Below are 12,911 nucleotides of genomic sequence, written 5' to 3' on the forward strand. Positions count from 1 at the left end.
ATATTTGGGTGCATTTCAAGTAATAATTTTTTTTTTTTGTAGGAGATCTATTTCTTGATAAAGTGAGTTATAAGTATCTTTCTTAAGAGATCAAACTGATTTTTAGAAGGTTCCAGGACAACACTCTAAAGAAGCTGATTGATGACATGATAAGTATCGGTGTTGAAAACGAACAAGATCGGCTGATGTTCAAGAGGATTTTCATCCTCTATATTCAAATGGCATTCTTGCTGCCAAGTACAATAACCAAAGTATCTCCCGTGCACATAGCTCCAATTTTTGAGATGGAAAAAATAACGGAGGGCAACTGGTAGGGGTGGCAACATGTATCCTACCCGCGGGTACCCAACCCGATCCCACCCGATCGGGTAGGGTTGTCAACCCGATCCGCAGCGGGTAGGATAGTGCGGGTTGGATTCTCGTGCGGGTCGGGTAGGGTGCGGGTTGAGCCTCAACCCTACCCGACCAACCCGCACCCTATATATGTATATGTTATATATTTATATAAAAATATGTTTCAAGTGGATGTTGAACCAAAGACCTCTCATTAAATGTAAAAGATCCTTAGCCACTAAAAAAATATCATTAATTGATCATTTAATATTTTTTTTATATAAAAGTCAGTTCTATTTTAATTATCATGAAGTTATATAATAATTTTGCATATTTTTTATAACCCGCGGGTAAGTTCGGGTACCCGCAGATTGAGAGCGGGTAGGGTTAGGGTTGGGATATTCTCAACCCGCGGATAGGGTAGGGTTGAGTTTATATAAAAATCTCAACCCTCGGGTAGGGTTAGGGTTGGCTTCAAACCCTACCCTACCCTACCCGTTGCCACCATTAGCAACTGGGGAGCCCAATAATTACAGACAAATTTTTCGTCGATAATTATAGACAGATTTTCCGTCGGCAATTAGAACTTTGTAAAACTATTCTAAATTCTGAATACATACAGAAAATCTGTCTGTAAATTCACCAGTAAAAAAAATATTTTTTTTTTAGATTTTTTCATTGCAAAAGAAACTTGTTTTCATACAAAATAAATATAAATTTAATAAATATAAATTTTTATCTAATTTATATTTAAATATTCATAATATTTCAAAAAATAAATAAATTTATCGTATTTTGGAACCAAATCCATTGTATAAATCAATAGTCGGCTTACATAGAATGTGTCTACTAGTGTGTTTCAAAAAGGAAAAAAAAAATACCAAAACTTTATTTATTGTCCAAGAAAAAATAAATGGAATGATTGTTTACCAAAGATAAAATGAACCCCCTATTTATATACAGCCTATTACTATGTACATATTCTTTTTAGTACATATTCTTTTTAGTGTAATAATTATCGGAAAAGCTCTGCATCCATGTATTTTTTACATGGTTGTTAACCAAGTAATTTCCTCCACACGCGCGTCCCCCACCCCTCACTCGTTTGTCATACACGCGCTACATATAACATGCTGCAACCTAAAACTTTGCTTAACATAAACCTTCTACTGCAACGTAAACCTTCTTCTTCTTCTCTACTCGCGTTCTTCCTTATTGATCTGCATTGCCTTCGTCGTTCTCCTCTGGATGCGTTCATCTTCTCCTCTGGACGCGTTCATCTTCTCGTTTTCTTATTTCGATCTTGTCACGTTGCATTTATCTTCTTCCTATTCTTCTTCGTTTTCTTCTTCAATATGCACTTCTGAATCGAAACAATAAATGTCTCAACTTCAAATCAGTTGAATAGAGAGCGATTTGGATTACTCTTCTAAAACGAATCAAACTGACAAAATTTGGATTATTCAATTTTAAATAGAATTGAATTAAATGGACGGAGGTGTACTGAATTAAATTAATAATATGTAAATTGTAAGCAGAGTTATTTGAATTTGATTTTATATAATGAATTATGTTTCGCTCACTCAATACTATACAATTGTTTCACCATGAGTACTATGTTCGGTTCACCATTAGTACTATACAATTGCTTCACCATGAGTACTGTGTCCGGTTCACCATGAATCTATTTGAATTTGATTTTATATAATAGATTATGTTTCGTTCACTTATTACTATACAATTGTTTCACCATGAGTACTATGTTCGATTCACCATGATTACTGTATTCGGTTCACAATGAGTACTATGTTCGGTTCATTCTGCACTATTCAAAATTCTTCTTCCTCACCTTCTACTGCTTCTTCACCAGAGAGAGAATGAAGAAAAGACACAAGAATATAATAGCAACAACAAAAAAAGAATTACGATAAAGAGAAAACACGTGAAGAAGAAGGAACGCGAAAAAAAGAAGAGAAGGAGGAGGAAGAAAAATACGAAGAAGAAGACACTCCGTGCGTAAACGAGTATGAGAAGAAGAAGAAGAAAAGAAGAAGCATGATGGAGAAGAGAAGAAGCGTTGGACAAGAACGATTTCGTATGTGTTAGACACGTATATTTCACGTTTCATTTAATAGTATTGGATTTTTTTTGGATTTTTTTTTGTGTTGGACCAACTTGGTTACATGAATGTATAACATCCCTAAATAATTATATGGCTATGCCTATTGGCTTCCATGTAACTCAGGTTTGCCATAATGCTCCTTATAAATTTGACACATGACTTCAAAGACAGCAGAGATCTCACACCCTGTGGAGAAGCAAGAAATCATGTTATAAAAATGATTTCAGAACACATTTATTTAAAGATGATATAAATAAATAATTTACATGAACGATCCTGTATTTAGGACGTCTCCATGTCAGACAACAACACAATACCTATGGAAACATCCTACTCCCATTTCTGTTGAATTTATTTTTAAATTTATTATATTTGTAATTGAATACATCAAGGATACATTTTTTTTTTTTTCTTTCCTAGACACTCAAGACATTTGCAAAACATGGGTTTCTTTTTGCTTGCAAATGGTTCTGAGAAGCTTAGTGATTTATGTTTATTTAACACAACTTTTTATCTCTCTAATTTGTAGCAACTTGCACTCTTGTTTTTCATGTGTTGCTTTGCTCATCTTCAAATAATATACATACCTCAGAGAACAATCTTAACATATATAATCATATTGGTATATTGCATCTTTCAAATTATGCTTATTTCCGTATCAATATCCTATTTTTCCTTAAGTGCTTTATATAGTTTGCAACCTTGTGCACGGTTGGAAGTTGCATATCACATAGAAACAATAAAAAAATTCAGACCCATACTATATCCTTGGTATCAATGCTTACCGAGGATCAGTTCCAGCAATGAGAGATAAAACCCAACCAGTAGGCTTCACAAGTTCCACAATTTTTATCTTCTAAGATTGTTCAAAACATCATTACCAGATTAACAACAGTGATCATCAATATGACAACAACAACCACAATAAAATTATCGTAAGGCCTACAAAAATTCCGGATTTTTTTTTTATTTGTGTCTTCCTGAAAGTTAATTGCCTAAAAGAATCTAATGCTTAAGTTCATAGGGGGAAAAAATATATTAATGGCACTACGTCACCAAATATGTTCATAACTTTTGGAAAACATTATGTGTATCTTAGAAAAGTTTTATTGCCAACACTTAAAATTCTGAGGAAGTATCAGCCCCCAACCCTCTATCTTTTATTTGTTGATAGTAGTAAAAGAAATAAAAGCTGAATAAACGGCACTCTGAATAAAATCCAAATTGGGAAAACTACCTTCAGGTTGTGAAAGCCATCACCAGCACGAATGGAAATCTTGCTTGGCGTGTAACTCCCATCTAGCTTACTCCCATCGAGCTTGAAATCCACATAGAGAATAATTAACTAAAAACAAGCCAAAACAAATTCAGCAAAATTAGAATCTTTTAGAAGCAGCTTTTAGTTTCTTTGTTTCTAGATTGAATGTACATACTTGTAATCTAACTTTCTTTTGAAACTGAATGTTAACCAAATGGGTTTGAGCACCATCAGATCTGAAACCAAACATAGCAAACAACACCTTCATGATTTACGAATACTAAATATGTGGTATGCCAATGTTACACTGTGACAAAGAGAGAGAGTGCCTCACTGCTAATAGGTTTCCAGGTTGTCATGAAACTCCATTGCCAGGCTTGCAGGAGCTAACACTCCAGGCAGCCTTCTTGCTCATCTCTCTGAGGTCATCATCCACAACCAAGAGTTGATTCCCTCCAGTGAGCTTTGCTTATTCTTCACCCTCCGATGACTCTGCTGCCATAATGAATGAAAGCTGCAAAATTGGTTTGTGGTATATGGAATGAGGAACTTGTAATAAGGAACTTTGAGAACTTAACATAAATCCTGGGAACCCCCCATGTTTGAAAATGAATAAGGAATTGTAAGAACCTGACATCTAGTGTAAGTAGAAGAATGAACAGTAATAAAAGGGCGAGATGCAGTGATATCAGTGAGAACCTATCCACTATCCAACAATATAAATTCACATAATATAAAAAACAGCACAAGAATATAAAAAAGCAGCTTAATATCAGAAATTCAGAATATAATTTCTGTAGTATTATTCACCTTTGTATGCAAAACAAAGGTTCAAGATATCGGAAACCCAGCAATGGTCCACGAGAGCAACCTGTCACAAACCTATAGAGAAATATTCTATCCACACTCAGCTTCTTTATATATGAACACTAACTCTTTCTCTTTATCCTTCATGATTTAATGAGTGAATATTACACAAAAATTCTTGCTGTTTCATGCAAGTGAATATTACACAAACTTATCTATACCAATACTTGCAATATTAATAGATTAATTTAAGAGCAAAAAGTGGTGTGGTTCAGGATAATAACATACAAGAACAGCAACTGCCACTTCTCTGTATGCCAGTCTAAGCTTCAATTTTTCAGGAATTTCAGCACTATCCTCTTGCCCTGTTTCAAAAGTTCCTTTTCGCTGCAAATTCACAAGATCCACAATAAGATATGAAGCGGAAGCAGAAAACATTAAACACATCAGAAGAAAAAATATATTGCCCTGCCAAAATGATGCAGAGAAACCACCAACCCTCTTTAATGCCTCAAGTAGCTCATCTCGCCCAATGTAATCCAAATGCCTCTGAGCGAAAGAATTTATTCCTAGCATGCACCTAGTTTACACACGAAAAAAGATGGATAAAGACAATGAAATACTTCTCGAAGCAAGGTTCATTATGCATAAATTGTCGGAGGAGGAAATCACCTTCAAAATGGCAAATCTTCCATCCTTTGATGGCAAACCAACTCGAATGATCTTGTCAAAACGACCCTTCCTCAACAAAGCGGGATCAAGAATGTCTAATCTATTTGTAGCACCTATCACAAGCACCTGAAATTTAAGTTTAGAATATCAAATAACATCATTGTAACCTGGAAGCCAATTAAAAGCATACCTGTGCTGTAGAAACTTTGAATCCATCCAAATTAATGATATAAAACACTTTGATTTTGGATAGGAAAAGAGATATGTACAAAGATAGGAGCATCAGACAGCAATAGCCACAAGTTAGTTGAGGCAGTTATTAGTCTATTAAAATTTAAATCACATCACACTATTCCCTAGAATGAGTCATCACAACTGGGAAACAACAGATGAAACAAGAGGCTATGACGATCGTACCTTCTTTTTCCAGAAGCTGGATCTTTTGTAAGTGATGCATTGCTGGCCACATGGATCAGATCATAAGTTCGAGGATACGTTGAGAAAGGTTCGCACTTGAGAACAATAACAAAACGTCTCAGATCCAAAACACTAACCCATTGAAAACTGCAATACATGTTAATGATAATGAAAATTTTTGCCAGAAAGAAGGGTCCTAATTAAAGAAAAAAACAAGTTAGAATATAGATGTGCTCGAGTTATTTTTCAAAAAGACGAATAATAATAATTATCATTAAGACATTTACTACGAACAGTTTGGAGGTTTGCCACATTATAGAAGACAAAATATTGAACTCCAAAGGCTCTTTCCGATATCCCCTTAAGTGAAAATACATGAAATTCTGAGCATAGAACTTACCAATCATGATAGACTCCTATAAGACCTCTGTCAAAGACCAATTTAAAGTACCTGCAAAACAAAATTGTTTAGAACCAATTGTTTTTCAGGCAGATGTTTAGTGTATAATGGTGTGTTTTAAGTTTTAACATCACAAGACTCAATATATAGAACCTGGCATGTTTGAGACATAGCCACCTCTGTTCTCAATGCTGCCCCGCTCAGTATTAGGTTCATGGTCAGTAGTCATCTGTACAGCCTCCCCTCCCCTTGACAGAACTTGCAACATAAAAATAATTAATTAAGAGTGAAATAGCAAGAATATAGATACATATTACTACTTATGTACACATAAAAGAAAAGCACAGCAGTGGAGAAAACAGAGACTGAATCTGAATTCAAAAATGGAGGCTCAATTGAAGATACTAGTATAACGTAAAAGCTAGGGTGCATAATGTAAAATCCATTCAATCAATTAAGTCATTTTTCATTCATTCACCAATTCACATACTATAAATACTCTTCAATTCTTTATTGCATAATATTGTGAGTATATTTGAATCCACACAGCAGCAATATAATAACCATGTATCGTTATATGATGATAATCCAGAACTAAAAATAATAAACTAGCTAGGTAATAGCAACCACAACATTGCCATGCCTTGTGCTTCCTTTGGCATTGCAAATCCCTGCAATGAGAGAAAATATTTAGATAGATTAAGATTCAAAAGTAGAGTAGGCATGAGTAACAAAAAGTGCAGTATAAGACTATTGGTAATAACAAAATTAAACGTACTGGTCTTGGACGACGGGGTAAGAAGATGGAGGGCCCCCTAGTTCTTAGTCGGACTTTCTCAGAAATCTCAGACTCCACCGTTGCCATCTTCGTCACAGTAAAGTAAGATTACTTATACAAGTATATTACAAAAGAATCAATTTATATACAATATGGAAAAGAATAAGTTACTGGGACTTCACCAATGTGAAATGCTCTCGGGCATCCATCGCAACACAAAAGATCCCCTCCATCAGAACATATACTGCAGAGGTCATCATTATCACTGGAGGAAAACTTCCGTTCTTTTAAATAATTGATGGACAGCTCATGGAGTGAGACTCCATTAGATGTGTACATGTGGAGGTAACTGCAATACATACATCAAAATGTTAGAACAGGGAAGCAAACACTAGTCAATTTTCTCAATACACCATACTATAAAATTTGAGGGTCCAAACACATCGAGATTTGAGGCTAGAAAGTTGAAGGAGAACAAATGGCGAAAAAAAGAAGAGGGGCGAGAGAGAAGTTTTCAAATGAGAAGAGGCAATGAATACCGACAAGCCTTGTAATGTAAAGCCAAATGCATGGAGATAATAACTTAATCCAATAATAGAGTTTGAACAACAGAACTCATGGTTTCCTACGTGATGCCCAACCGGCAGGAGCTTCAAACTGGGAGGGGCTAATCTGCTCATTCATTTTTATTTTGTATTTCAAAAGGAAGTGTCAAATGTCTAGTTGAAACCAAATATATAGGACAATTACACTACATAAGAAGAAGTAACTCTTTGTCACAGCAGCTACAAACTATTCCAAAACACCGCTTGTAACCATCCAATAGTCGCTGCCAACACAAGAAAAGCACATTCAGAAGAACAATAATTTATAAAAATAGGAAAATAAAGACGAGTCACTATCAATGCAATGCAACCTTTCCGTGAACATAGTATGCTACTTCTGTTCCATCTGGCAACACATCTGCTTCAAAGATCAACTTATGCAAGCGTAGATCCCTTTCAAAATTCACGTATAAGAGAGAAAAATACATGTCGAAACAAATAAAAATAATATTTAATTCATACACAAAAATTGCACTTTCCAACAGAACACAAATGCTTACTTCGTAGTTACTTTTCCATCACTCTTATCACGAGATGTGCTGTGCTTCATTCCATTGTTTATTGACTTTCAACCACAATGGGTTCCGGGGATCTGCAATGGTAAAAAAGTTCATGTTATATAATCATATGACTACATTGAGGCAAAGAAATTCCAATCAGTTTTGTAATACGTCTGTAGGAGTGACATGCAAATACATTTATACAAATGATACTCAAATAAATCACCAATGTATGAATGCCTGAAACCAAACTTGTCATCCGGCTAGTATACAGAAAAGAAATGCTCCGTAAATTCTGACGATGGCCTTACCTATATTACATATGACGATGACTTAAAAAAAATGCCTTGCTATCCAACAAATGTCATGCTTTTCTTTCTTGAAGTGTTATAGTATTCCATGATATACTAATTATGATCATCAAGCAAACAACTAGTACCTGGATTGAACTGCAAGTGAAACATTGCAATTGCTGGTGTCGGTTGTTTGAGTGGGGAGGTTAGGAGGGCATTCCTTCAACTCCATGCATGAATTGCAGAATAGTCTCGACACAACATTGGCATCTTCAAATGTACAATGATAAAATAGTGTTACTTGTTAGCCTGACTGGAATAAGCTTGCAAGCACGTCAACAAAGGACAGGAAATCAAACAAGTGAATCTCAAACCTCTGCAGTTAAAACAAAAGGTAGATTTCTTTATGGTCAAGCCTCCTCCAATGACTTTTTGGACAACTTCTTCCAAGGTTTCTAATGGTACATCCAAACATGCATTCATGACATCACGAAGAGTACTCCCATTCTCAAGGTATATATACTCGGGGGGGCACTTGTTTAAACGACTAGCATTAAGCTTAAACAAGGTGGGCGTCACAACCTAGTTCCACAAAAAACAAAGGAACTGACACACAATATTTTAGACCATACAGTAACATAAAGTGTATCTTCATTTTACTTACCTCAACACCATGGCAATCTTCACAATTGCACACAATCCCATCACCATTAATCACTCCCCGAAGCCCTGCTTATCCAGCCTTGCTTGCCTGCAAATTTCTCAAATTCAGACACTCACATTTTCAACAGCAATACTCATATCTCAAAAGAGAGCCTATGCGATAAGAAGGAAAATCAGCCAACACCTTCACACTGTGAGCATAATTCACTGCCACACCCTCAAGAATCCCTGTGGCTAGAAGCTCCTTCAGACTTGTTGGGCACCTCTTAGTACTAGCCTTGGACACAGCAACCAATGCACCATCTTCCATTTCCTGCTTGACATCATCACCAACTTCAACAGCTTCGGCATTGTTATTTACCTTATCATTCCCAACCTTTGCGCCACTAACATCATCTTCCAACTTTCTCTTTAGTATATCACGAGATGTGCTGTGCTTCATTCCATTGTTTATTGACTTTCAACCACAATGGGTTCCGGGGATCTGCAATGGTAAAAAAGTTCATGTTATATAATCATATGACTACATTGAGGCAAAGAAATTCCAATCAGTTTTGTAATACGTCTGTAGGAGTGACATGCAAATACATTTATACAAATGATACTCAAATAAATCACCAATGTATGAATGCCTGAAACCAAACTTGTCATCCGGCTAGTATACAGAAAAGAAATGCTCCGTAAATTCTGACGATGGCCTTACCTATATTACATATGACGATGACTTAAAAAAAATGCCTTGCTATCCAACAAATGTCATGCTTTTCTTTCTTGAAGTGTTATAGTATTCCATGATATACTAATTATGATCATCAAGCAAACAACTAGTACCTGGATTGAACTGCAAGTGAAACATTGCAATTGCTGGTGTCGGTTGTTTGAGTGGGGAGGTTAGGAGGGCATTCCTTCAACTCCATGCATGAATTGCAGAATAGTCTCGACACAACATTGGCATCTTCAAATGTACAATGATAAAATAGTGTTACTTGTTAGCCTGACTGGAATAAGCTTGCAAGCACGTCAACAAAGGACAGGAAATCAAACAAGTGAATCTCAAACCTCTGCAGTTAAAACAAAAGGTAGATTTCTTTATGGTCAAGCCTCCTCCAATGACTTTTTGGACAACTTCTTCCAAGGTTTCTAATGGTACATCCAAACATGCATTCATGACATCACGAAGAGTACTCCCATTCTCAAGGTATATATACTCGGGGGGGCACTTGTTTAAACGACTAGCATTAAGCTTAAACAAGGTGGGCGTCACAACCTAGTTCCACAAAAAACAAAGGAACTGACACACAATATTTTAGACCATACAGTAACATAAAGTGTATCTTCATTTTACTTACCTCAACACCATGGCAATCTTCACAATTGCACACAATCCCATCACCATTAATCACTCCCCGAAGCCCTGCTTATCCAGCCTTGCTTGCCTGCAAATTTCTCAAATTCAGACACTCACATTTTCAACAGCAATACTCATATCTCAAAAGAGAGCCTATGCGATAAGAAGGAAAATCAGCCAACACCTTCACACTGTGAGCATAATTCACTGCCACACCCTCAAGAATCCCTGTGGCTAGAAGCTCCTTCAGACTTGTTGGGCACCTCTTAGTACTAGCCTTGGACACAGCAACCAATGCACCATCTTCCATTTCCTGCTTGACATCATCACCAACTTCAACAGCTTCGGCATTGTTATTTACCTTATCATTCCCAACCTTTGCGCCACTAACATCATCTTCCAACTTTCTCTTTAGTAGAGACCTAGTAAACCTCCTAAATGGCTTCTCCATAGAAACAACAGAACACTTCAAACTACCACCATCACCTGTAATTGAAACCGGTGTTGCCCCACCAACAACACCATCTTCCTTAGAACAACATACCTCACCACCCTCCTTCACCTTGCCTTCACAACCAACCTTCTCCGTTTCAGAATAGAACATTGTTTCTAACTTCTAAGCTTTTGTAACTTTCTCATCATACAACATCCAAATCTATAAATATTTTGTTGGTATTAACATCCAAATTTGTATTTTTTTTTTTTTGGTACTAATACGGGGCTTAAAGCCCGGAGAAGAAAAACTTAGATATAAACTATACAGGATAAGGTAGTCCATTTTTCATCATCATTCAAAAAGCTATAATTCCGGGCGGGAAGGTAAGTCCCAAAACACAATCATTCTCTAACAGCAAGCTCTTTTTGGCCGAAAATCAAATTAAGCCTGTTCTTTCGGGGGGTGAACAATTCTGTTTTTCGTTTTTCTTTTTGATATAGTTATCTTACGGAAATAATGCACTTTATTATATGGTATATAATATTGTGAGTATATTTGAATCCACACAGCAGAAATATAATAAGCATGTATTGTTATATGATGATAATCCAGAACTAAAAATAATAAACTAGCTAAAGAAAATAGTTTGGGTGTAATTGATCTAGGACTCTATGATATGAAACAAATGGAAAGCTATTTCAGGAATGAATTCACACTATTGCTGTTGGTCCTTATTTAGGAGGCTTCTCCTTTGAAGTGTTGTTGGAATGGCCTTGGGGCGGCAAACGGGTCCCTCTCAGTTCTTCTTGGGGCTTCCTCATCAAATAGGCCGAGGTGAATCAGTTCTGATCGTAGTTTCTGCACATTGGATGCAAGTTCTGCTTCTCGACCAGGAGGGTAGAGAATTTCATCTTTCCCTTTCTCAGAAATCTCATCAAGATTAGGTTACATGTTAGGGCTAATCAATTAACAGCACCGTAATCAAATTGAAAGAAAAACTATTCATCGTATAAGCTTACCTTATTTGGTTCAAAGAGTCCTCGTTGTTTCTGCGCTGGTTTTCGCCGACGGGGAAAGTAGCTGATGGCGGGCCCCCTTCTTCTTTCTGCTCTCTCATAAAGTAGCCGTATCTCCTCTTTCTCTTTCTCAGAAATCTCATACTCCACCGTTGCCATCTTCAATTCACACACAAATAACAGCACCATAATCAAATTGAAACAAAAAAAAATTATTCATCGTAGAAGCTTACCTTTATAATCATGTGGGAGTCCGGGTCGTCATCAGTATTCACGAGAGGCAGCGCCTTGTCTTCCTCCGATGCCATTTTGATGAGAGTAAAGCTAGGTTAACAATGGATTTTTGGGCTCGTATCCTATCTACGTTTTTCTACTCTTTATATTTGTTTTTATGTGTGGCTATGGAACTCTTGAGGAGCTTCTTGAGGTCATAACATGGGCTCAGCTTGGAATCCACAACAAACCAGTAAGAACTAAATTGAAACTTTTAAATTAAAAAATTATTGTACTTGTTTAAGGGATATTCTTATTTATATATTACTTGTTTTATTGAGGAAAAATATAATAATTTTTGTAATATTATTTTATTATTGCAAGGTGGGGTTACTGAATGTAGATGGATACTACAATTCGTTATTGTCTTTCATTGACAAAGCTGTGGAAGAAGACTTCATTAGCCCCAAAACTCGCCACCTGCCCCCTTCACCAAAAGACCTTGTCAAAAAGATGGAGGTTAGTTATATAGTAATACTAGTGCATCGACGCGTGCGTTGCACGGGATGGCACAAAAATAATAATAAAATATTATATATATCATATATATCTTTATCTTTATCTTTATCTTTATCTTTATCTTTATCTTTATCTTTATAGTATACAAATGGAAAGCTCATATGCTGACGTGGCGCTCATACGTTGAGTCTGGGAGTTTATTTGCTTAGGTGTCGTCATTAGAAATTTTTAGTATTATATTTATTAATTATAAATTATAAATTATTATTTACTTAGGTTGTTATTTTCAAATTTTAAGTTTGGGTTGTTTTACTTAGGTTGTTATTTTTTTAAATTTCAAATTATTTTATTTAAGTTGTTATTTTTTTAATTTTAGATTGTTGTACTTAGATTATTATTTTTTAAATTTTAAATTATTTTACTTAGGTTGTTATTTTTTAAAAATTTGTTAATTCTTTTTACTATTATTTTTTAAAATTTGCAGCTACATACGTTCTTTTAAAAAAATTTAGAGTTTTAAAAAAATTTACG

General features: G+C 35.7%; 1 protein-coding gene across 48 annotated transcripts; it reads right to left on the reverse strand.

Annotated features, from left to right (window-relative positions):
- Positions 1 to 2,410: 2,410 nt before the first annotated feature.
- On the reverse strand, positions 2,411 to 12,045 carry LOC112785241 (increased DNA methylation 1-like). 48 transcript variants are annotated; one of them, XM_072225103.1, is made up of 25 exons: positions 11,882 to 12,045; positions 11,652 to 11,807; positions 10,381 to 11,553; positions 10,198 to 10,284; positions 9,908 to 10,115; positions 9,680 to 9,803; positions 9,033 to 9,332; positions 8,850 to 8,936; positions 8,560 to 8,767; positions 8,332 to 8,455; positions 7,893 to 7,984; positions 7,704 to 7,785; positions 7,538 to 7,616; positions 6,788 to 7,136; positions 6,163 to 6,680; positions 6,010 to 6,060; positions 5,610 to 5,756; positions 5,193 to 5,318; positions 5,019 to 5,100; positions 4,809 to 4,907; positions 4,524 to 4,595; positions 4,048 to 4,227; positions 3,889 to 3,949; positions 3,693 to 3,800; positions 2,411 to 2,641 (listed from the first exon to the last, which is right to left on the reverse strand). In XM_072225103.1, exons 1-3 carry the CDS (start codon positions 11,954 to 11,956, stop codon positions 11,368 to 11,370), a joined length of 417 nt encoding a protein of 138 aa, XP_072081204.1. In that variant the 5' UTR covers positions 11,957 to 12,045; the 3' UTR covers positions 2,411 to 2,641; positions 3,693 to 3,800; positions 3,889 to 3,949; positions 4,048 to 4,227; positions 4,524 to 4,595; positions 4,809 to 4,907; positions 5,019 to 5,100; positions 5,193 to 5,318; positions 5,610 to 5,756; positions 6,010 to 6,060; positions 6,163 to 6,680; positions 6,788 to 7,136; positions 7,538 to 7,616; positions 7,704 to 7,785; positions 7,893 to 7,984; positions 8,332 to 8,455; positions 8,560 to 8,767; positions 8,850 to 8,936; positions 9,033 to 9,332; positions 9,680 to 9,803; positions 9,908 to 10,115; positions 10,198 to 10,284; positions 10,381 to 11,367. The 48 variants fall into 48 exon arrangements, with proteins under 48 accessions (XP_072081204.1, XP_072081222.1, XP_072081219.1 ...); XM_072225121.1 differs by lacking the exons at positions 11,652 to 11,807; positions 11,882 to 12,045 and having other exon boundaries at positions 5,610 to 5,704; positions 6,163 to 6,267; positions 6,637 to 6,680; ... (2 more) ...; positions 7,543 to 7,616; positions 10,381 to 10,896; XM_072225118.1 differs by lacking the exons at positions 11,652 to 11,807; positions 11,882 to 12,045 and having other exon boundaries at positions 6,163 to 6,267; positions 6,637 to 6,680; positions 6,788 to 6,874; ... (1 more) ...; positions 7,543 to 7,616; positions 10,381 to 10,896.
- Between the last annotated feature and the right edge of the window lie 866 nt (positions 12,046 to 12,911).

The sequence above is a fragment of the Arachis hypogaea genome, chromosome 3, assembly GCF_003086295.3.
Source record: "Arachis hypogaea cultivar Tifrunner chromosome 3, arahy.Tifrunner.gnm2.J5K5, whole genome shotgun sequence".
Lineage (NCBI taxonomy): Eukaryota > Viridiplantae > Streptophyta > Magnoliopsida > Fabales > Fabaceae > Arachis > Arachis hypogaea.

Bases quoted from the DNA above. Each gene is read 5' to 3' on its own strand.
- LOC112785241 (XM_072225096.1), bottom strand. From the start codon at position 10,800: ATGTTCTATTCTGAAACGGAGAAGGTTGGTTGTGAAGGCAAGGTGAAG.